General features: G+C 34.9%; 1 protein-coding gene and 1 long non-coding RNA gene across 6 annotated transcripts in view; both read right to left on the bottom strand.

Annotated features, from left to right (window-relative positions):
* LOC105391359 (PDZ and LIM domain protein Zasp) overlaps window positions 1-24,821 on the bottom strand; it is a 107,308-nt gene that overhangs the window by 75,148 nt on the left and 7,339 nt on the right. For all 5 annotated transcript variants that reach the window (XM_048629277.1, XM_048629276.1, XM_048629281.1 and 2 more), the window contains exons 2-6: window positions 23,699-23,803; window positions 3,840-3,991; window positions 2,909-3,080; window positions 1,633-1,763; window positions 946-1,037 (exon numbers count right to left, since the gene is read on the bottom strand). In XM_048629277.1, the coding sequence (XP_048485234.1) occupies window positions 946-1,037; window positions 1,633-1,763; window positions 2,909-3,080; window positions 3,840-3,991; window positions 23,699-23,803 (652 nt within the window). The remainder of the gene's footprint in view (window positions 1-945; window positions 1,038-1,632; window positions 1,764-2,908; window positions 3,081-3,839; window positions 3,992-23,698; window positions 23,804-24,821) is intronic.
* Window positions 7,162-13,676, bottom strand: LOC119693051. Its single transcript, XR_007267607.1, has 2 exons — window positions 12,812-13,676; window positions 7,162-8,420 (listed from the first exon to the last, which is right to left on the bottom strand). It is a non-coding gene; the product is annotated as an uncharacterized LOC119693051 (long non-coding RNA).

The raw sequence follows: 24,821 nt of genomic DNA, 5'->3' as shown, positions 1-24,821 counted from the left end.
CATAAAATGAAAAAGTATAATGTACCTTAATATTTTATTATGAAGGAAGTGCTACTACATTCCTGTTTTTTTTAAAATTAATGCTTGAAAATAAATCAACATAATGTTTGTAGTCTGGCGCCTTTCGGCGATGAAATTCTTTTGCATCCCACATGCTGTAATGATCAGGCCTCGTTTTGACGACTCTGACTTTCCTTTCAACAGGATTAATACATTCGTTCATTACCTACTGCCTCTTTTTCGATCGCCAAATCATCAATATCATCGAAAATATCCATTGAAAAGACGATTATTCTCTGCGCTTGTATAGTTTATAATTGGTATAAACACAAAAAAGAACTTACTTAATAACCTCAAATGTCAAATTATCAATCGAATAAGCACTATCTGGCGGCTCAAGCCACAGATAGATTTATTCTCCAGTTAACTGAGTTATTGGACGAATAAGTTCTATCTGACGGTTGAAAAATTCAATATTTCGCTATCTGTCGAATAAACGCTATCTGGTTGTTTATCTGAGCATTGAAAAATCGGCCCTTAATCTTACGGCAGATCCGTAAAACTGGTGGTCAACCAACTCGAATCAGTAGCCAAACCTTATATATTTTGTTAAAAATACCTGTGTCTCAGTTGCAGGTATTGTATATTTTATGAAGAAAAGCGCAATTGTCGCAAGCACGATATTGTATTCAGGTTTTCGCAATTAATTGTTGTTTGATAGTTAAATGTTTCGATTAAATTGTTTTTTTATTCCCTTTTGTATGATATTTGCTACTTTTTTAAGTATTCGGTATTCGGCCGAATACTACTTACTATTCGGCCGAATACCGAATACTGAAAAAACTGGCCGAATAGGCCGAATACCGAATACTTGCCGAATATTCGTGGCATCTCTAATATCAATGATAAAGATCCACCCTAAACAGTTTCGGTTGTCAGTTATACCTGGTTCGGGGTCATTCTGCTCCTCTTGTAAGACCTTAAATACGGCACTCTTTTCCGCGTCATAAGTTTTTTCGTTCTTCTTGAAGTTCACTCTGTCAACAAAAGGATATTTAGTTACGTTACATTTTGTTTTATTTATTGGCAGCCTTTGGTATGGACTACATAAGGAGTGGTGTGCAATGACGTCACAGAGGGTCATTCCTCTTGCAGATGAGAATCGAAGGAGAGGGCGGAGTGAGTAGGCATTGTTAAACATAGTGACATGATAAGGAACTAAATAAAATTTTCTAATCCATTACCTACTTCCAAATAGCATGTTTTTCTAGTGTGAAATTTAAGAAGTAGTAGAAGATAAGATCTGCACAACTAATTTACATACAGTCTGTGCTCTGTGCTTTATTATTTATTAATAAGCAAACACCGCATTTCACGGCGTTAAATGTCTTAGTTGCGTTCTGATTGTACTCGCCTATCAAAATACAAGTTTTCGGCCCATGGACCGACAAACTTTTATCCCTGAAATTCATCGTATTTTGCGTGAATTTCATGAAATTTCCAAGAACAAAAAATATTCCCCAAAAATATTGTCGGTTTATGTGCTAAGCACCTCGTATAACCAATAAAAACTATACAAAATAAACAAGCAGGACAGTAGAGCGTCCACTGCCCACTGCCCCTTGCACTGACCCGAGCACTCCGCCCGCCAGCACCTCGGTCTGCGCGGACAGCGTCTCGGCGATGGTCTGCTCGCTGTACATGTTCACGGGAGTGTTGTACTGCTTGTTCACTATGCTCTTTGAGTTGTCGTTGCCGTTCATCTGGAAATGGTATGAGATTGTTTTGAAACTATGCAACAGAGGTAGGTAACAGGTCGGGGTTGAGTTCAGAGAATGATTATATACTAATATCACCCCTAAAATACGATTTAACAGCTTATCTACAGAAAATTTATCGGTTGAATAAGCTCTCCTTTCGCCGCAAGTATGGAGAATAAATAGGCCCAAGAGTACAAATCTTACATTGTATATCTGAAATTGAATTCAATTAACACAACTATCTATGGAATCTAGTCGCCATTATCAGAGAAATAAATCTGTAACTTACAAAACGGTCTCACCTTTATCACTGTCATAAGACCTTGCAGCTACAAATGAATCATCGGCATAGGTATGATTAAGAAACTTAACGATACGGCCGGCAATTTGTCAGCCCAAATGTCTGGCGGCGCACTTTATAGCCCAACCATAACGAATTGTTTGTTTAGAAGCACCGAACTTCCAAGCAAATATGACTAAATCTTGTGTAAACATTATATAATTTTTGCAAGGTCATAGATTTTATTTACAGGATTGAAGAGAGAAGGTGTAAAGAGGAAATGAGGAGAAAGGAAGGAAGAGGAGGAGGAGGAAAATAGGTGTGAAGAGGAACCTCAGCTTAACTGCATACTTTCATGAGTATAACAATATAAAATTCTTAGTAGCGGCGTTATAACATAAAAAGAATAGTTAAACATACACAACATCATTATCAATAAATATTACAAAAAATAGGCATCCCCAAAAACCGCCACAAAACTCTATCTTCGGCTTTCCTCATCCAGCCACTATAACGGCTGCGGCTGTTTGTTTATAATTAACCGACTTCCAAAAAGGAGGAGGTTCTCAAGTCGTTTGTATGTTTTTTTAAATGTATGTCCACCGTTTACTCTGCCATTAAGGGACAGATTTTGATAATTATTTACCTGGTTTACGTTAGGAATGGTCCCATTTTAATTTCATCCTGGATTAAAAATACTTAAGGCACCCAGGTAGACCTAGGCGGATATGGCGGGACGACCTGAACAGACTTTTTCCGGATTGACGTCAGGTGGCCGATAAAACAGGCGTGCGGAATAATCATGGGTAGGCCCTTTGCTCAACAGCAGGACACTAAATATGGAAACCAAAAAAAAAATACAACTTACGTATCCGAACGGCTTAGCGACGTTGTTGTGTCCGGAGCCGATGGGGCGGCTGGGCTGTGGGTTGGCTTTCAGCGAGGTGTTGGTGACGGGCGTGGGCGTGGCGGAGAGCCGCGAGCCGGGCCGAGGCAGGCTGCCTGTTGGCGTCACTGCGGGCCGCCAGGTGCCGCCGCCACTGGGGGAACAAAAGTAAGAAGAAGTAAGTTGTGAGTCCCATAAAGCTCTAGAGTTCGTCATTGTCATCGACACCTATGAAGAAGAAGTAGCTTAATCTAACAATTTATATCAAGATGTCTTTATAGAAGTGAAGTTAGTGTTGAAAGCGGGACATCGCCACTTTTGGATATACTCATCAATTTATCACAGCTGACGAAAAATTGTAGCTAGCTGTAGTTTAATCATCGAAGTGGATCTGCTCTAGTACTCGTATATAGGGACTTACCACCCTGCTTATTTGCCACTCGTTTGTGTGTTAATTGAATCAGTAATAGATAGTCAATCGTGCACCATGCTGAGCTAACAGTACTAACCTCAGATCATAGAAACTAGTGAGAAATATTGCAGGGCGGTAAATAGATCACGCAATAGGAAACCTTACGCAAAGCTAATCGCCGTTGGCGCCAGTGCGCTATGACGTAAATAAATATTCATATTTGCTAGTAAGTAGATTAAATAATACCTACATTGACGGGAATAGGTTTAAATAAATGCAAGTGTGAAACCATTTTTCACACTACGCAAGAAAGATTGCATAGGTAGGTATAGTGTATAAATAGAAAATATTTTATATCACAGACTATCGTTGCATTTGTTTTAAATATAGGTCAACATAACCATGAAGATATGGATTTCAGAGTGTCCTGCGCCTCCTGGTGGCGTCACTAGTATGAGTGTGTGTGTGTAGTGTAGTGTAGTAGTGAGTGCAGTGAGTTACCGCTGCACGGTGAGCTCGAGGCTGGCGCCGGCCGCGCGGATGGCGTCCTGCGCCTCCTGGTGGCGCAGCGTGTACACGTCGGTGCTGTTGACGCGGATGAGCGCGTCGCCCGCCTGCAGCCCCGCGCGCTCCGCCGAGCTGCCACCGTTCACCTGCCAGGGGACACATAGTTCGTAAAATTTTAGAAAAATAAATAACCTACAGTCTATAAAATACACCAGACGATTAAAAGGTACGGTCATGTGCAGAGAAACCTGGCCACCCTCTCATAGTTACAATGTTTCTGAGAGGGATCTGTTGTTGTTGTAATCGGTGGAACCGATTGACAGATGACAAAAACGAAAACCTGCTAGGTAAAAGGTTAACCCATTCGGGTAATAAAACCGACGTGTAGCATGTTTTTGGTGGTGGTTAAATAATAATAAACTAGCTACGTATAGTTATATTAACTGACTTCAGCAAATGCCTACCCCTTGAAGACGTTAGCCAAATAACATTGGATTTCAGCCAATTTGTCCCAGTCAGTCCTGACGGTCAAAAACACGGTGATGTAATAGTAATTTTGTAAAATACACAATTATTATGAACATTGAATGCGATAGTATCTATGCTTTTTTATTACTGTCTAACGCTTATAAGATAAGGCCCTTTCTAGCTCATTAAATACAGTGATGTATGGTTTATTTAATTTATACTTTCCTACAGTCCTACCGATTGACAATGCGTCGACTGAGCGTATTAAATGAAGCATCAGTGCAGTGCGTCCTTACAGTAATGATTCAAACACATTAACGACCATCCTCTACACCTTTTACAAAGCTACGTCGAGCCGAGTGGTATTGTGTTTTAGTGACTTCACATTAATTTGGTTGTCACTTTAGACAGGCTCACTCCAAGGCTCGTACTGGGTAGTTCTAAATGTTAAAAAGAAACAACAATTGTTATTGCTGTTAAGCAGACTTTTCTCAATGACAAGTACAATAAATATTTACGGTGCGGCTCGTTGATTTATTGGTTCCGATGTGTGGTGTCGCACTTGCACTAGACACATACTATATGGGCTGTTAAACTTGATAGCTGAGGTGTTGTTAACATAGCTATTTTATTGAACTTACTTCAGTGTTTTTGTTTCTTCCGTTGGTGCATAAATGTACTTTGTGTAGCCAATTGTAAGTACCCTACGTCATGGTACCAGACCTATTCGCGACCCCTTTACTCTCTTTGGTACTCACTAACCTGTTTTTATCAGGCGCGCTGATCAAAGCTCCGATTTATTGCAAAGATCAAGTTTATAAATTCACTTTTATTAACCACAACGTCACGGACTATTACACGGAGGATATCGTATCGCGGCAGATCAATTAGTAGCGATGCACATGAGTAATTGGTAACAACTAGGCGCCACGTATGTGCTACAGTATATAAATGATACATATAAGCTCGCGCAAGACCATGTACTTGGTTTATATACTGTCTGGCCTGCCCCCGCCCCCCGCGGGCCCTGTAGCAGGCGAGAAGCCTCCTTCCGGCCGCAAGTGGTTGGCATTGACCTCACATGTCTGCCATGTATGGGCACGCAATTTACACCCCGCGACTGTAATTTGTTTTAATCGTTGCAGGTACATTTCCGTCTAAAGCTATTTCGGGTATTTTTGAGTAATCTTATCTGGGAAATAAACATACATACATAGGTATCTACACAGATATGTATTTCTAGCTTGTGGAACTAAGAAGACGGTCGAGTTAGTGTGTGTCTTTAAAACATGTTTGTAGGGGTTGTATAATAGTCGTTGAGATGGGGACATGTTTGTTTTGTTGTGGTTGTTTTAAATACGTAATACATACATATAATGTATGGAGGAGGGCCGGCGCGGCGCCGCACGCGCTCGCCATATACGGCGCCGGAGCTACGAGAGCGAGAAATTAATGCAGCCAGCCGCGCGAGGTCAGCCCATGTATGGACTCTTTATTGTTTATTATTTTTTATTCCCCAGTATGGAATCTGTGAGCCAGCATCTCAGATTCACGGTTCAAATTAACGTCGACATGCCTAATGGCTCGTAGACTTCGGTGTTGCATTTCTCTACGGATCAGCTTTACATACATACAGAATGTATAAAGATGCTTTCCAAATCATAAAGTGCATGTTTATTTGAATGACTTTGTATGCTAATAATTATCTATCATGTCATGAATATGTATGGCATGTTTGATCTAACTCGACCGACAGCGACTCCGACCGCAACATATTGTAACATGTAACCAAAGACCGACACATTCAAGATTAATTTAGTATTGAGATTGAGACACACAAGTAGAAACCCAGGTACCTCGTTAGCTTATAATAAATATGCCTTTGTAACAAATTTACTTAGTGTTAGCTTGGTACTATAGAAGATGCTGAAAATAAGACACTCAGGAAGTTTGAAGTAAAATACTTTTATAAGGAACACAAACTATTCAAAAAGGAATCTAATAACAAACAGAAGTCTTTTAAAAGTTATTCTTGTTTTTTCTGCCATCTTGAATTGAATGAATCCGCATGAATCCCGTGACCGGCCAGTCAATGCGAATCACAGACAATATAGAAACTAAATGAACTAAAGAACAACTCCTAGCTACATCTAGTAATCCGGCCGGACCTATGATGAAATAAGTAGCTTGATATTAGTAAAGAATAGCATTGGTAAATTTAAACGCTAACAGTCGGCCATCCTGTTATTGGGAATGTCCCCATTCCCTGTCGGCCATTCGAACGCTAACTAACAAGTTCTAAATTTATGTTAACAAACTGAATGAATTAGCAAAATTAATAAAGTTATTATATCTATGCGGTGATATTAAATGCACTTAGCAATCATAATTAAAACAAAACTCAAAGAGACTATAAGTAATTAGTAAACCATATTCCGGCTGTTCTTATTGATGTACTTAATGCTGGTCTGAGCTGGTCTGCTACGCTGCAACGTTGCTAGGTGAATTTTTGGTCGGCTACACTGTATGTCCATTGTTCCTCAGAATCTGAAATAGGTACACAAATTATATATTAATTAGTTGTTTTTTTTTTTTTTTTTTTGTTTATTGTTTTACTGCTGGACAGTGGCCTCCTTATTAGTGTTCTACTGCTGGACAATGGCCTCCTTATTGTTGTTCTACTGCTGGACAATGGCCTTCTTATTAGTGTTCTACTGCTGGACAATGGCCTCCTTATTAGTCTTCTACTGCTGGACAATGGCCTCGTAGCAGAATAAATCAAATTAATTCGTACGAGTAGGTAAATTAAATAGTGATTATTTGAATATTGATATGATTTTGTTTATGATATAATTTTTAAAATTTAAACATAATCTTTATTTATTTTGAGTAACATTAAAGTGAAAGAAAGTATTATTATACTTAATAAGAGTATTATAAGAAATATAGGCTTAGTTTACATATAAAATGTCACTAGTATTGTGGGTACCGCTTGTGCTTCGGCATACCAGTCACAACCCAGTGTGAGTACCGCTTGCACATCGGCATACCAGCCACATATACTCGGACAACATACTTACTCTTTATCAGATAAATAGTATAGTGGGTACCGCTTGTGCTTCGGCATACCATTCACAACCCAGTGTGAGCACCGCTTGCACTTCGGCATACCAGCCACTATATACTAATTATCATTAGGTGAGCACCGCTTGTGCTTCGGCATACCATTCACAACCCTGTGTGAGCACCGCTTGCACTTCGGCATACCATTCACCTTTTATTATAACAATATTAAAGTGTGTGTATTATCATTCAGTGAGTACCGCTTGTGCTTCGGCATACCAATCACATCCTTGTGTGAGCACCGCTTGCACTTCAGCATACCATTCAACTTCATTTATCGGAACAATACTGTTCGGTCATCCATTCTCATAATATATTTATAATGCAGGTATCTTAGTATCAAAATATATTCCAATTCTTCTATTTTATATATAATATTCTTGTATTTTATATTTAAATCATCATTTATTATAATAACAACAGTGTGTTAAACATTTTGATTTATTAGGACAATACTGTTCAGACAGCCATTCTCATAATATATGTATATAAAATGTAAGTTTCTTTCCATGTTCTCATAATGTATTCAAATTATTATATTTTAATTCTAATATTCTTGTGTCTTCATATTAAATCAACATTTTCTTTGTAATTTTATTAAAGTGTGTTAACCATCTTGATTTAATAGAGCTTTAGACAGCCATTCTCTTAATATTCCAATATTTCCAATACATTCTTGTATTATGTGTATAAAATGTAAGTATTTTCTTTCCATATTCTCATAATGTAGGTATTCCAATCCTTTCATTTTATGTCTTATATTCTTGTGTCTCCATATTAAATCGGCCTTTTCTTTGTAATTATATTAAAGTGTTTTAACGATCTTGATTTAATAGATCAATGCTGACCCTCAGCCATTCTCATTATGTAGATTTTTATATGCATATTCTCATTTTATGATTATTCCAATTATATCTTCATATTTAAATCATCGTTTTCTTTATCATCATCATATTCATCATACAATATGTAAATATTCCTATCCTAAAACAAGAACAGGAATTAGAATAGAAAAGTGAGAAATAAATTGCATATTAGTCGCAAGTAATAAGTTACATCCACAGCTTAATAATGAACCTAGTTAAGTAAGGTATAATATTATATTATGTACTTTTATCATAAATAGTTCTTATTACCTTTATCTATTTACAGGAAAATTAACGAATAATTTATTATAAGAATTTTGAAATAATGATAGCCAATTACAAGTTTTTAATTGCTTGAGACACGGATAAAAGTTAAGTGTTACAGTTGCCACGAATTAATTATGAATTATTCATATATAAATTAGTTGATGTAATGGCATTCCTATTATATTGTAACATGATTATATTATAATTAGTTAAAGTTTCGTGGAATTTTATATTAATTATTTTAAATTGACCGTATCTTAAGTATTAAGTTTTCTATCAAATGAATATAATATAATTAGAGTTAGTATGCATATGAGTTGCAAAATCAAGAGTATAAATATTTGAGAGTATCATTACATAACATGACAATATTTGTGCATATTACATGGTGCATGGTAATAATTAGCATGCCATGATAAGAATTTACAATCAAGCATTCAGCAAGTAGGTAAACACATATAAGTAGGTAAAAACACCCCCTGTGGGTTGACTGGTAGAAAATGCTTGTAGCATTAAGTCCACCCTTTGTACACTTATTTTTATATTTGTGCAATAAAGGATTAAATAAAATAAAAATATGTAGAGGTAAATACAAGTAGGTGCTTATAGCTACCTTTAATTAACAGCCTTTTCAGTGTCGGCATAATTAAAACTAGAAAATACTTAGATACCAATGGTACCTCAAGATACAGACCAAGCTTAGTTTGGTGACCGCTATCGCTACTGTATACTTAATTTTTTTTTTAATATGTGCAAAATATTGATTAAATATCCTATCTCATTATAAATTTCATCGATGTCAGCATATTCAAAGAAAGTACAGTGCATTAATTTAACCTACTATTTTTATTTGTAGATAAGTACAATAAAGACTCTTAAAAACATTTCTTTATAAGTACTTCGTTTTTTTTTTTTTTTTTTATTGTTTCCGTCATTGCCTTCAGATTGATCTAGAGTATTTCATTCACCTTGTTATGAATAGTGGAGGACTGTTAGGTTAATTGTATTTGAAAGTAGGTTTCATCAAATCATTTCTACGTTTTTATGTAAAGGGTGTTTATTTTTTAATTTTGTTTTATTGAATTTTTATCTTTATATATGATAGGCCCAATGGAATGAAATTTGTATGTAGGTACTATGTCAACCTCGCCATATTATGAGGACGTGGGCTTATTACGAGTTTTGAATATAGAATATTTGATTATATATAGGATAATGTCACTTTGTTTGACTTCTCCTTTTGTAAATAAAGCCAGCAAAGTAAGATCATGTATAATTAATTCTGAACCTCTACGTCAGCAGGCCAGCGGCGTCACAAATAAAATATATATTTGAAATGTAGGAAATAAAATAGATTTGAAATATTTTGTTTTAATTACTGCTCTATGCCCAAATAGTATGAGATGGGTTCTTGGCAGTTCCTACAGGGATATTTAAAGTAACTGATGTGATGACTGACTGTGCAAAAGCTTTACAGTCTATTTATAAAGTCCAGAACTGAAATTGATCCGAACTAATTGTAAAATACCGTATTAAATTGATCTATTACCTTCATCTAAGCACCAATCCGTTAAACGATATAGTCAATTGCTATTTTATTTCCTAATATAATTAACTGTAACTGTAAGTATTCAACAGGCAATGACATAAAGTCTCCACAAATTCGCACTCTTTACTTCCATGACTATAGTTAGACTGTATATGTGGTCAGTAGTCGTGTTCCTTATTTAAATAAATTAATAAATAAATAAACAAATAGTACCTATGGTATAGTTTTTAATTATATCTGTGTTGTTGACGTTATGTGATTCACACCAAGGTGATTATCAACTCGAGAGACTTATATAGCTTCCACTATGTTTTTGTTTTTTTTATGACGCTTCCTTATGTCTGGTAAGTAAAGTTGGTTTTCCTTTTAGTCGTCAAAAATGTATGGGATTTCAACTGTCCAAAAACCAATAATATAATGGACAGAGCATAATTGATATTTTCACACTGTAGTTTGAGTTTTAAAGTTCACAAAATGTAAGCATTTTTAGATTGAAATCAATGTGAGGCTGAGCATTGTTATGTATGGAAACTGGTCAATAGTTAGTTTTATTTATATTTAGTATTAACAAGTCATGGAAAACCAATAAAGAAGAGAGAGAATATTCCAGGTTCCGCAATTTGTTTGTTGTTAGACATTTGTAAGATAGTATCATGATAATGCATGGGATATAATCCCGTTTAAGTTTATCTAATAAAGATGAAGGCTTTTGCTAAGTCTAGGAATACAAATATTGTTTTCTAAAATTGCTTATAATCATAATATAAATTATTATCATTGCAACTATGTTGGTGTTACATTAGTTTTAATTCTAAGTAAATACATATAATTTCCATTATCATAGTCTCCTATACGATATAACGACTTTTCCTTAAAACTCAACAAAGCAGTAGGTACTTAAAAATACAAAATATAACACTTCATAAACATTAAAGTTGTAATATACCTATGGTAATTTATATTTATTTAGCAGATCATGAATAAAGTATTCAAAACTTAGGGACCTAGTGGTATTTACTAACAGAATAATAACATGTATTTATACTTAATGTTTTTAAACTACGGAAATAATGTTATCAGATTTAAAAGTTGTCTGAGACGTCCAGCCTTCTTAAAGGTGTTGGAAAAGACCCATATTGAAACTAATACGGATAATAATATGTCATAAAATGGGTGATTGCATGTACGTTCACTCTCACTCAGCACAAAAGGTAAACAATCTTTGTGTGTCCTTTTTAATAAAAATACAATTAAACAAATTAACTACAGCCAAAATACTTACTTTTCCATCTTTATACATATATGAAGTTGCGGTTTTTGTAAAACAAATGTTTGTTTGTCAAAGTCTCCCAGACTCTTAACAGATTAATAAGGTAGTTCACAATATATTAATAACGTAAGTTTTCCGTCGTAAAAACAGCATTGATGAAGAAATAACATATTGTGTATGAGACCAAAATTTGTTTTAATGAAATTCCCAATTAGGTACTGTGGAGGTCCACAGTTTAAGTTATGATTTGTTTCAAAAGGAATTATATGAGTTACTAGTAGGAAAATGCTCATTATTATACATAAATATTTGACTGATGATACACTATGACATTATAAAATTAATAATGTTATTCAACATTGATATTTATTAATTGAGGCATTATTGTACTTGTATTAACACAATTCGTTAAGTCATTATTTATTGTACCTAATGTTTAAATTATGGAAATAGCATGTGTGCATGATTTGTACTCTCAGATCTCAATATTCTGCTGAACACCTGTTATTCATACATTACCTATGTTTACAAATAAAGAATTGAATAAATGGTTTAATTACGAAATCAATCATTCTATGCATTTCATGTGTATTTATGTTTCATTTCATAAATTTGTTTTGAAATTAATTCAAATAAAAAGACACTCCAAGGCCGCTCAAGATCCGCGCCAAGCAAGAAAAAATACATTATACGTCTTGGATTTTGCAGATATTACTAATAGTATTAATTAATACTTCTGATTTGACCTGCCTGTTGCAATGTGAATATCTATGAATTACACAGAATAGACTGTGCTATTTGATCCTTTTGGACATTGTTTATATCCTGACTTGTTTAAAATACAGGTAGGTACTTACTATCCACAATAATATTCGGAAGCAAGAAAGTTAGTAATGTAATGCTAAACCTTTACAATAATAAATGAATGTAACGTTAAAATGCAATACAGCTGTTACAGGTCATGATTAAATAGGTACTAAATGGTAATTTAATGTTCTCGACTAATCTCTGTATTTGACTTTCATATAGATAACTTATATTATTAGGACATCTTTATCTTTCCTGTTAAAAGTTTTTCCTAAAGAAAGAAGTTCAACAAAATTTTACAGTTTGTGAGCCAGGTTGAACCGCCTGGGTGGTATGATAACTAATAGGTATATTGGAGTATTGTTTATCTATTGTCTCAATGGTGAGGCATTCAATGTATAGTTTTAATTCATATGTTGTATTTTTTTTTATAATTGATTCGAAAATAAGAAAACAAAATGACAGAAACTAATGTAAGCATGCGGGTATAATGAAATGATATATCTGAAAAGATTTTAAATAGATGATGCATGCACCTTCACTAAAGCATACACACACACAAAACATTTTCGTCAACAGATAGCATACAGAAGAAAAATCAAACACTCTTACGTACGTGTACAACTCCAGCTGATGGAATAGAGAGAAAACTTCGCCACAGATTATGGATTTTGCATTTGTATCACTTTCTGAGTCTTTTCTTAGCCATGAAAACTCATTTTCCCAAAGTTGTGTGTACTTCTGTGTCCTTTTTTTTTCTTCGTCAAAACTTTTCGATTTTTAGATGGGGTACTTGCGTTATTATTATCAGTACAGGATGCTTGATCGGCGTTATCAATGTTCATCAATCACGTTATAACGAATGGATAAAAGTATTCCAAACAAACAAAACCAAAGTCACAAACAAAACAAACCTCAAAAACTTCTCAAAATAACTTGTCACATGTGACATTTGACGTTTGACATAAGTGGCTGCGTTCAGGATCGTCCAAAGTAAATAGTCGACTTTTTTGGTTTTGATTATGTGTTTTTGCGTAATATTATGACTAGTAAAAATGTGTAAAAAAAAGGCTATTTTAGCGTACTCTATTAGTGTTATAGATTATAGATCACGCTTAAATGATATAGAGTACAATACTCTAAAGTAGGGTTGGCATTCCATGGTGGATATCATCGCGGTATTAAGATTTTTTTCTGTAGGATATTACATCGTCAGTTCATGCTAAAAATTCAGTTATTACTTGATCAATTAAATCAAAGAGAAATAAACTTTATGATTATTAATTATTGACTTGCTACAGTTGCTACTGCTAATTCACAATAATGGGAGGAATTGCGAATTCTCCATTTTGCATTTAGGCCTAATACGCACGCGATATTTCAAATAAAGTAAAGTAAAGTACTTTGCATTCACTGTTGCTGTTTGCAAGACAACAGTTTTAATACAAATCTACCTTATAAAGCTGTGTTTTGCACTTTTCGATAATCAGGGTGTCCACTCAGAATCCTCCAAAAAATTCCCTGACTTTTCCCTGACTTTCCCTGACCATTTCAGAAATTTTCCCTGACCAGAGATCAAAATAAACAAAAGTTTGATTTGAAAGTTTTTAGTGAAGTAAATATTAAGCCGAAAGAGACGAGAGTACTCGGGCAGATCATTTTGAACAACATGAAATTCTAAAAAAAAAAGATTTTCCACACAAACTTTGCTAGACAGGTGAAGTTATATGAGAAAAAAACGCGAGTTTCAAAAACACGTAAAACAAAAGTTGTTTAGAGTGATCACCTAAGTCACTCTATTTCGGCTATGTACAATGTACATCTACCACTATTGCAACATTATGTATAGAAAGCAATGATAAATAAGTACCTACTTAATTTTTTTGTACAACAAAGTTATAATACCTACTTTTATTTTGCCATAACGTGTAATTCTTTTTTGTATTTGCAAAATTGAGAATAGGTATATATAAATATATACCTATTTCTCATACAAGGCTAACTAATAAGTTTAGCTCAACTATTTATGATTAGTAGTAACATTATTTACTTAACTGTTATTTTATGTAATACTCATAGCATATTGTAGGTTGTATAAATAATATTTTATTTAGCTTAGTTTAGTTTCGTGTTTCCAGTTAGGTTAGTATGTTTGCATACATAGGAATCATTTGTGTTATACTCTGTTACCAATTAGTGAAAACTATTAATTGGCTTTCAACTGTTTATTTTTAGTGTAAACCTGTTAAATTTTAGCTTCATTTAAAGTTTGGAAACTCAAGCTGGATACACTGATTATTATTGCAAAAGAAGTTAGTTAGACCTAGTTAATTTTATTTAAGCACACTTATTGATGGTAGGATTAGTACAGGGTGCTTTGAAGAAATACACCTCCTCATATATTTTTTTTCTAATGAGAGTTTGGAATCAGGTAGATAAATAAACTTTTTAATTTGTGTATAAAACTTGTACTAGCACCTTGTAAAGTAATGTTAGGACTTTCAAACCCGAAATAACTCGAGTAAAGCGTGTTAAGCTTTGTAAATACCGTAATTAATTAAAATAAAACAAAACCAAAATCAAATATTTTCGTATGGGCGCGACACTTAAAAAAAAACATTAGGTGCCGCGTGGAGGAAACGCTTCTGCATGCGCTCCTGCTGCCGTGGCAAATTATGAGAATTGATGAGTGAAATGAGCGCCGATACAGCGCGTCTGCACCAACACGTTATGTGGGGACTTATTTTTCATCACGAACTCTTAAAACAAAAGTTGTTCAGAATGGCAAGCTGAGTCACATGTTTTGATAAATAGTTAGCTCTGCTTATATTATTATAATTATTATTATTAATGATAATTATAATAATATAAGCAGAGCTGAGATGGCTCAGGAGTTTCTTGCCTCCGTTCTTCTCCTTAGACAGAAAGAGCCCCCCTTATCCAAACGGAGAGTAGTTTGTAAAAATTGACGTTCATCAGAAAATTTTATATTTTTACGATGAATAAAAAATTTTGAGTTTGAGTTTGAAAAAAAATTCATTAAGGAAACATCATTTTACTATTTAACAAACTATGAACTGAGTCTGGAATCTGGCTTACGAGATTTTATTTTATGATTTACGTCTTTTACGTTTAAAATAGAAGAAGAAAAATAATAATTAGTAAAGGAAAGAACTACAATTTTGCAAAAATATATGCTTTACTAGTCATTTTTCCCTGACTTTCCAGGTGGCCCATCAATTTCCCTGACTTTCCATGACCACCTTGAGCTTCCCTGACTTTTCCCTGACTATCCCTGACTTTCCAGAAAGTGGACACCCTGATAATGAAATTAATCACAATGATAAAATTTTCGCCAAATATAGCGTGATGATCGCGTTTTTACCTTTTATAACCTTATTTGGACTTTACGTGATATTAATTTCTTAAGATAGTGGTTAATAATACGTAAATTTCTTTTCAGTAATCATAGAAACTGCATATTGTTATATCCATAACAATTTTCATAACTAAGCACAGAAATAAATTCACTTACCGGTGGGCGTAGACTTACTCATCTCAATTCTGAAATGTTAGCTTGGTACTATAGAAGATGCTGAAAATAAGACACTCAGGAAGTTTGAAGTAAAATACTTTTATAAGGAACACAAACTATTCAAAAAGGAATCTAATAACAAACAGAAGTCTTTTAAAAGTTATTCTTGTTTTTTCTGCCATCTTGAATTGAATGAATCCGCATGAATCCCGTGACCGGCCAGTCAATGCGAATCACAGACAATATAGAAACTAAATGAACTAAAGAACAACTCCTAGCTACATCTAGTAATCCGGCCGGACCTATGATGAAATAAGTAGCTTGATATTAGTAAAGAATAGCATTGGTAAATTTAAACGCTAACATTAGGAGACAATTTATCAATTGCGCAGTTTAAGCCGTGCCCGTTCAGCTACAGATAACCAAAACATGTTCCATTTATTGTCTGCCCGTGTTACTGCACCGATGTCAATATGCTTATTCCAAAGCGTTAGAGACGATATTCAAGTGTAGACTAAACTTATTTGGAACGCAGGGTAATTAGAAAATGCCATCGATAATCCACAGAAGGCGTTGTTGTCGCCGGTCGGTGCTCCAATTTCAAAACAAAATCCTACCGGTACGTGACTCAGATTGTGTTGGAAATGGATCGGACATGAGCCGGGTTGTGCAACCAGACTGCACCCGCCACACGCCCCGGCTAGAGAGAATCTGGTGGATGGCCAGTATGGCCACACACTATCTCTATCTTTTCTACTGCCAAGTGGCGAGCAGGCTATAAAGATCAATTTTATTGCCCCAATACGTTTCATTACACGCATGAGAATAAATAGCGGTATATCGGCTAACACAAGGATACCCATGTCGCAACTGCAGTACTGCATACTTAATTTAATATGAACTCTAAAAGCAAATATAAAACTTTAATAGTTCAATAGTAGAGACATAAAAAGTTTATAGAGCCGCGAGCGGAGTGAAAGTATTGGTGACACGAGGTCCAGGAATGCAGTTGGAACCTGTATCCCGATAGAGATGAGCCGGCCCTGAATCAAGCAGCGCATTGTTTTTACATTGTGCCTAACTCGGTGACGCATAATCCTTTACTAAGAAGGTGAAGATCATAGCTATCATAAGAACTGATGTTTTTACAATATACAGAGGTTTTTTTGTGGGCAAAAATGTGTTAAAGATTAAGGTGCAAATATTTCAAGTTAGATTATATTCTTACATACATGATAAATCTGGTAGTTTCTAATTTAATTGCAAACAAGGTGAAACAATAACTCGAAATAGCATAACGGTAACACACATAATTTTAATACAAGGTGTACCCAAGTAAGTCTATCTTTGGTTACATTCGTTTTCATATGAAAAATATACTTACTGACTACTTACATACTTTTTTATGTCTATGTAATTAAATTTAAAGGCACGGCCATAAAATTAATTACTAATAATTTTATTCTTTTAACTATATTTCAACGTTCAGACTACAAGTTTTACATAGTTTCTAAGAATACCTCTTTCGTCACATAATTGGAATTTGCATCCACAGATAATTTTAATACAACAAAGCGTTACTTTCTTAGTTAACATTAGTTTAGCCTACATCATTAAGGTCACCAACAAAAACATTTTAAATGAGACAAGAGTGACAATAAAGCAGAACGCTGTGTGTGACACCAACATAATTTGACCTTCGCAGTACTTGGACTAGCTTCAGGAGTGGAGGAAGAGCACGGGTCACGTCATAGCTGGTGTGGTCAGTGTGGGACGATCTATATCGAGATATGCACGCGGCACTAACAGCTAATACTTACTATCACTGATCATTTACAAAAATCTCATAGGATTTTATTTGAGAAGTTTTGTAAACGTAGCACTATTTCCATTTTAATCGAGTTGAAAGTCTGAGTTTCAGTTTATTGGATAATTGAGTAGGTCTTTTCAGATTACAGTCCGTGAGAAAAAATATTGTGTTTTTATGTTCTACAACATAAACTAGATCAAGTACTACCAATGGACGTTGTCCACTTTTGCCAAAACCACTTATAGAAAAGTACCGTTCAACTGATTGGTGAAATTAAACATTATGACCGATCGTTTTTGACATCGATAATCAACATCACATCATTGATTTGAAATTGCCAGTGGGTGTAAAAAATGAACTTAGGCAGGAGATAGGCCCAAATTTATTTGGGACTTGCTATAACAATCATAATATTATTTTAAAGCAGAAACTTGTATCAAATCTGTTGAACAGACACAACTCCTACGCATTTACACGCACATTCATGGTAATTGGTCTGTGATGCCAAAAAGTAAACATTGATATTGTGTACCTCTGCTACAAATAAATAGAAAATATTACCTTTTTTCCCTCAGCAAGTTGTGAAACCTGTAAAGAATCATCTAACTAACCTGTGCGAGTGTGTTCCAGACATTTATATCACTCAATAACGGTGAGATCGACTATATTATGATATACTTTTCGCCGTGAAGCAATATAAACGGTCGAATTATTCAAATTCATAATAGTTTTTCCAAAATAAGGACCAATAAACATCGTGCGCAAGCGCAAATCACAACAACATTGACACTTGAACGACATAAGTCAAGTTGACGCGCAAATATAATCACAGAATATGACAATTTCCAATCAGTGTTGCCATATGAAATAAATATTTCCGACTGAAACGTTACGTTATACGAAAAAATATAACTGCTGGAAAAATATTGCTGATGTTATATGATTAATAATAGACACCTTATACAAAATGAGTTTTTTCGGAAATATCACCTTTAGAAAGAAGAATAGAACACAGTCTGAGTCCCATGAAACTGATGAGGAAAGTAACCCTTCAAAAAATAATACGTATGCGTCAATTAATAGCATGCCAGAACTATCGGATGAAGAAAATGAGGAAATGAAAGACCTAAAATCTGAAGTAATAAAACTGAAAAATGAACTTAAAGTGGCCCATAACGAGATCGCTAATCTTAACTTAGAAATAGAACAGATGAAGAGTCAAATGAATGATATGAGCAGAAAAAATATTATATGTAGAAAGGTAACAGAAAGCCTTAAAAATAATTGCGTGACGCCGAAAAAGAAGAAAGGAAAGGGAAGAAAGTCACAGCTAGAAAATATACCAAATAGCTCCAATAATACAAATTATATTTCACACAGTGATTCAGAACAACCTGCACATATTGTACAAGATAACAGTAAAAAAATCATGAATACACTACAGCACGGAAATACAGTAAAACCTCGGAATAAGCTATGTATTATGAGTTGTTATAAGAGAAATGCGGTACTGGATATCGCTGAGACTATTTTCAACGGAGGCGATTATCAGATCATGCACTACCTAACACCAAATGCTGGAATAAGAGAACAACTAAAATGCATAAATGAGAAACTGACTGATTTTACATACCAGGACTACTGTATCATAATGATAGGTGAGGAAGACTTCACCAAAACAAATAACTATCATGAATTAATTAGGTACTTAAGAGCTACGATACAAAATATAAGTCATACAAATGTTATACTATGTACACCGACATATAACTGCGGAAGACATCAAACCATGTACAATTGGAGGGTTGAAATATTCAATAACCTACTTTACTCTGATGTGGAGAGTCATGGATATGCGTATTTCTTCGACTCAAATGCTAATCTTACGTATGACAACTACATGTTTTCAAAGTATGGAGGATATCTAAATAACAGAGGCATGAGAACTGTACTGTCGACGCTAAATCAAGAACTTAACTCATTGAAGAAACAAAATGTTATACAAAACAACAGCGTAACAAAAAATATACAGAACAATTCAAGCAAAGAAGATAACCAAAAGCCCACGCAATCAGTAAATAATAATTCTAATCTTTTTCGTGTTTAACCATATCAATATACTCCATCAAAATATCGCTGGCCTCCTTAAAAAAACTGATAGCTTAACAGTTCACTTGGAAGATCTAACATCACAACAACAAACAATAGATATACTATGTGTCACAGAACACTTTATGACTGCAGGACATGAGGATCTACTGACAATACCCAACTACCAATTAGCAACACACTATTCTCGAGATACCCAAAAACGAGGTGGATCATGTATTTTGGTCCGGACTGGACACCAATATAAAGAAATAAAGGATATTTCCAAACTGTCTATCACTGGAATATTTGAATGTTGTGCCATAGACCTAATTAATTTAGATACTATAATTATATGTATTTATAGAGTACCAAAAACAAAAAATGTTGCAAAACATCTTGCAACGTTTTTTGAAAAAATTGAGGATTTACTGAGAATTTGTATGCGTATAAATAAGAAAAACACAATCTTATGCGGAGACTTCAATATCGACATCCTAAAAAACAATCGCCTAACTCAGCAATTTCAAAACCTACTACACAGCTTCAACCTTGTCCTAGAAATAAGAGAACCCACTAGACTGAAAAGCAAAACGTGCATCGATAATTTCGCCCATAACGCTGGGAAAAAATGCAAGGGTAAGGTAGTAGAGTACGGTTTGTCTGACCATACAGCCCAAATACTTAGAGTACCTGTAAAAAAAACCTGTACTATACAATCATGGACCGTAGAAAAAAGGGATTTCAGTGGAGAAAACCTACTCAAATTTAAATCTAGCATAAGTAGTTTAAGTTTCTCAGACGTTTATGAAACTGATGACGTCAATGATGCTTACAACCGCTTCCTTGAGACATTCACATTAATATATAATCTCTGCTTTCCGCTACTCAACAAGACTATAAAATCTGAACACAAACCCAAATGGGTATCAAAAGGAATAAAAGTATGCAGCCGAAGGCAACGTGAATCATTATGGAATTATAGGAAAAATCCAACCACTGACAATAAAGCACTTTTTAAACAATACTCGAAGAGATTTAAAAAAATTACGAAATTGACACAAAGAGCACAAAACAATAACTATATTAATAATTCGGATAACAAAACCAAAGCCAGCTGGAATATTATAAAAAGTGCTAAAAATACCTGTCCAAACGAATCAATTACTAAAATTAATACAAATAATTGTACTATCACCGATCCTTCAGAAATCGCAAATGCGTTTAATAATTATTTTATCGACCAGATTCAAGAAACTGAAAGTCAAACTAACAATATTCCTCCAAGAACAGGCTCAGTAGTTGATAACTGCCTACATTCAATGTTCATGTTGCCAACAACACCAGAGGAAATCCACAAGGCTATTCAGTCCCTAAAAAATAAAAATAGTGTAGGATACGATGACATTCATACAAAAGCAATCAAGTTAGTTTCCACAGAAATTTCAGGCCATCTTAGCCACATTATGAATTTATGTATCGACAACGGCATATACCCAGAAAAGCTTAAACCTGTAATTGTTAAGCCAATTTTTAAGAAAGAGGATAGTCATAGCATGAAATATTACCGACCAATAGCTAAAATATCTATTTTCTCTAAAGTTTTTGAAACAATTATCTACAGGGCGCTATTATCCTACCTCAACAAATATAGTATCCTAATAGAAGAACAAAAGGGATTCCGAAAAGAAAAAACTATAAATTCTGCAGTGTATGACCTACTCAAGGATATATTGACATGCATGGATGAAAATAGGCCAATATGTGCTATATACATGGACATGACAAAAGCGTTCGACTTTGTAGATCATAAAATTCTATTGAATAAATTAAATTCCTACGGTATCCGAGGCAATGTTCTCAGTCTCTTAGAATCTTACCTGAGCAACCGGAAACAGACAACGGAAATAACAAGAGTCTGCCCAACAGCCAAAAAAGAAATAAAATATATGTCCGACTCTAGAGAAATTACGAGCGGTGTACCTCAAGGTAGTGTATTGGGTCCATTATTGTTCCTGATATACATTAATGATCTACCCAAAGACATACCTCACCCAATGGTCTTATTCGCTGATGACAGCACAGTGACTATTAAATGTATAGATATTGACATATACGAATCTTCCATTAATCAGGCTTTAAAAGACATTATCAATTGGATGAATAATAATAAATTAATAGTAAATATTGACAAAACTAAATTTATGACATTTTATCAAAATACTAATACTACTGACTTTTTAAATATAAATTATGATGGACATCCTATTGAAAACGTCACAGTTACAAAATTTCTGGGATTAAAAATTGACTATAAACTGACATGGAAAGAGCAAGCCTCAGAGGTATGCAAAAAACTGAGCAAATTAGCATATTTGCTCTATAAACTATCTCACATAGTGAACCGTAAAACAGTCCTATCGGCATACCACGGCTTCGTTGCATCTACGCTCCGCTATGGCATCATATTCTATGGCAATTGCACTGAGAGAGAAGCTATTTTCAGGGCTCAAAAGAGGTGCTTACGTTCTATATGTGGAATAAAGAGTGATGAAAGCTGTAAACCACTATTTAAATCACTCAAGATTTTAACATTTCCATCTCTGTATATACTTGAAGTAGCAATTTTCGTTAAACAAAACCCTAAACTCTTTCTAAAAGTCTCTGAAATACGCAAAAGAGAAGTTACCATGAGATCACAGTATGCTAATACTCTGTGTTTACCGATGGCAAAAAAGGCACTTGTCAGAAAAAGCATAGTATATATGGGACCAAAAGTATATAATAAAATTCCCAATGACATACAAATTCTCAATCTTCAAATGTTCAAAAATAGACTACATAAACTGTTAATAGAAAAATGCTATCATTCAATTAATGATTATTTAAATGATGAACTTTGACATAAAACTTATTTAACCTATGACCTATATGTACTTATCGACCTTTTCTTTAAATCTTGTTGCCTGTTATATTTTTATTTTATTCTCACTTACAATTGAATGCATGTGCATGTGCTAATTAATTATGTACTTATTTGTATGTCCCACTCTAGTTGGACAGAACATAGCGTTCACAAGAATTGTCTAAAACATCTATTATATTATATCATGTTCTATGAATGTATGTATAATGTCTACCTGTGTTCACAAATAAATATATTTGAATTTGATTTTGAATTTGATTCAACATTCGCATAAAAACGTATTTCTTTTGAACTGCAGCTATTCTGGAACTGACATATAAACAACGCAACATTATGTAAACATATGCGGTACACCTTTTCTTTAAATGCTCGCCTAAAAGGACATCGTTATCACAAAGGTGGTGACGAAATTCCCCATTTTTTTGTCACGACATTACAACTTAAAGACGGCATTAAGCGGGCTAACGGGCCAGTAACAGTTAATGAAGGCTGAAAGCTCCATAGAGATAACTAATCGCATGACGGCTTATTGTGTTGTTATTACTGCACACTTCGGCATATGAGAGAAACTGTATATTAATAGTGTACAGCTACCATAATTTACATGACGAATGATTCCAGAGTATGATTTCTGTTTTAAGCGTAAATTAAAGTTCAATACGATAAAAATATTCAAAACCACAAAAAGTAAACCACCTAAGGACCGACTATCAGAAAGATAAATTAATATAATATTCTTCACTGGCTGGTCAGAAGGAACCTCTTCTATAACGAAGTACCTATAACGAGCATTTTTTGAGGCCGCTCATAACACAAAGTTCGATAGCCCCGCGTGGGCGCGTGCGATTTACTTCTTACTTGTTATGTTTAAATTACAATTATATTCGAATGTGCTTATTGATTCTGCTTAACTTTTGCTTTGTATGTATAACAATAGCTTTTCTCATAATTCGATAACAGAAAGCTTGAACCGGATCATGTGCATAAAATATCCAGGTATTTAATTTAAAATTTAGTCAATACCTAGAAATGTGGCTTTACCTCCCTGCGCGGTAATGTCAACGCCCTAATTATTGCGCAGCACTTATGGCAATAAGTTAGTAAGTTTGAGCACTAAGAAGGTTAAGCTCATAATGGAACTGACCTTTTGTACGACGAGTGGTGTCCCGAAGTCCTTGCCGCCCTGCAGCCGGAAGCCCAGCGGCTGGTGGTCCGCCTTGCTCAGCCGCACAGTTATCAACTGTGCCATCTGTCGACAAACACCAAATGTTAACCTCTCACCATTAGCTAAAGAATACCATCATCAATCAACTCCAAATGTCATCAGACCCCACGGGTAGCTCTAAACCCGTATTATATAGGTACGCGATGACGCTTGGGACTCGGATGGATGGAAGTGACCACAAGGCGCGATGAGATATGGTGGGCGAGCATTTACTCTGGCATTTGATTGACCTAATTGAAGATTTATTTTCTCTCGGGGCAGCCTCAGTGACCGCACTCGGAATTCAGACATCGTGCGATCTATTTTATCTTCCATCAATATCTATGTACGACCAGAAAGACATTAGTGAAAGGAGGCTGAGATTTAAACTTTCGTTTATATGAACGCGGAATAAACAATAAGCGAATCATTTATCGGTTATTCACAGATTTCACTTTGTGATATACCCGAGTGCTCGTACCGAAATTTGATTAAAGCGATAGCATCTCCAATTGTTCAATATCTACCATCGCATTTTTGGCTCAGGTAGACAACAACCTCATCAAGCTTGTGAGCGAGAGCGTTCTACTTATGGTAGTCATAGTCCTATCTATACACTGTACCTGTACACTGGTCTAAGAATATAAAATACCTTTCATACATTGAATGGATAAGGGTATCGAAGTAATGGTTAGGTGCATAGTCGTAGTCATACGTATTGGTAAGTGGAGAAATGCCAAGACATGCGAGTGCGGTGTCCAAGAGTGTCCATCCCGGGAGCAGGACAAAGGTTGGCCTTGACGCGACCGAGAGGCATGCGTCCGCAGCACAATCATAAGGTCGTGACACTCACACAGCTTGATGTCTTCATCGATTCGACGCGCCCGCAACCGTCAATCTTTTTATTCCTGTCATCTCAATAGCCACTTCAGCGTGTACAGCGAAGAAAGCGTTTCAAAAACCTTATGGATGTGCAATTCTTTTGTCTGCATCGAATATGGCAACTCTTTTAAGATGGCATTGAAAGATTTTCAATATAACCAGGATTCCTTAAAAATGTTTA

This window comes from Plutella xylostella, chromosome 22, assembly GCF_932276165.1.
Source record: "Plutella xylostella chromosome 22, ilPluXylo3.1, whole genome shotgun sequence".
Classification (NCBI taxonomy): Eukaryota; Metazoa; Arthropoda; class Insecta; order Lepidoptera; family Plutellidae; genus Plutella; species Plutella xylostella.
Note: the sequence above shows the minus strand (reverse complement) of the source record. Positions and strands in the feature narration are given on the sequence as shown.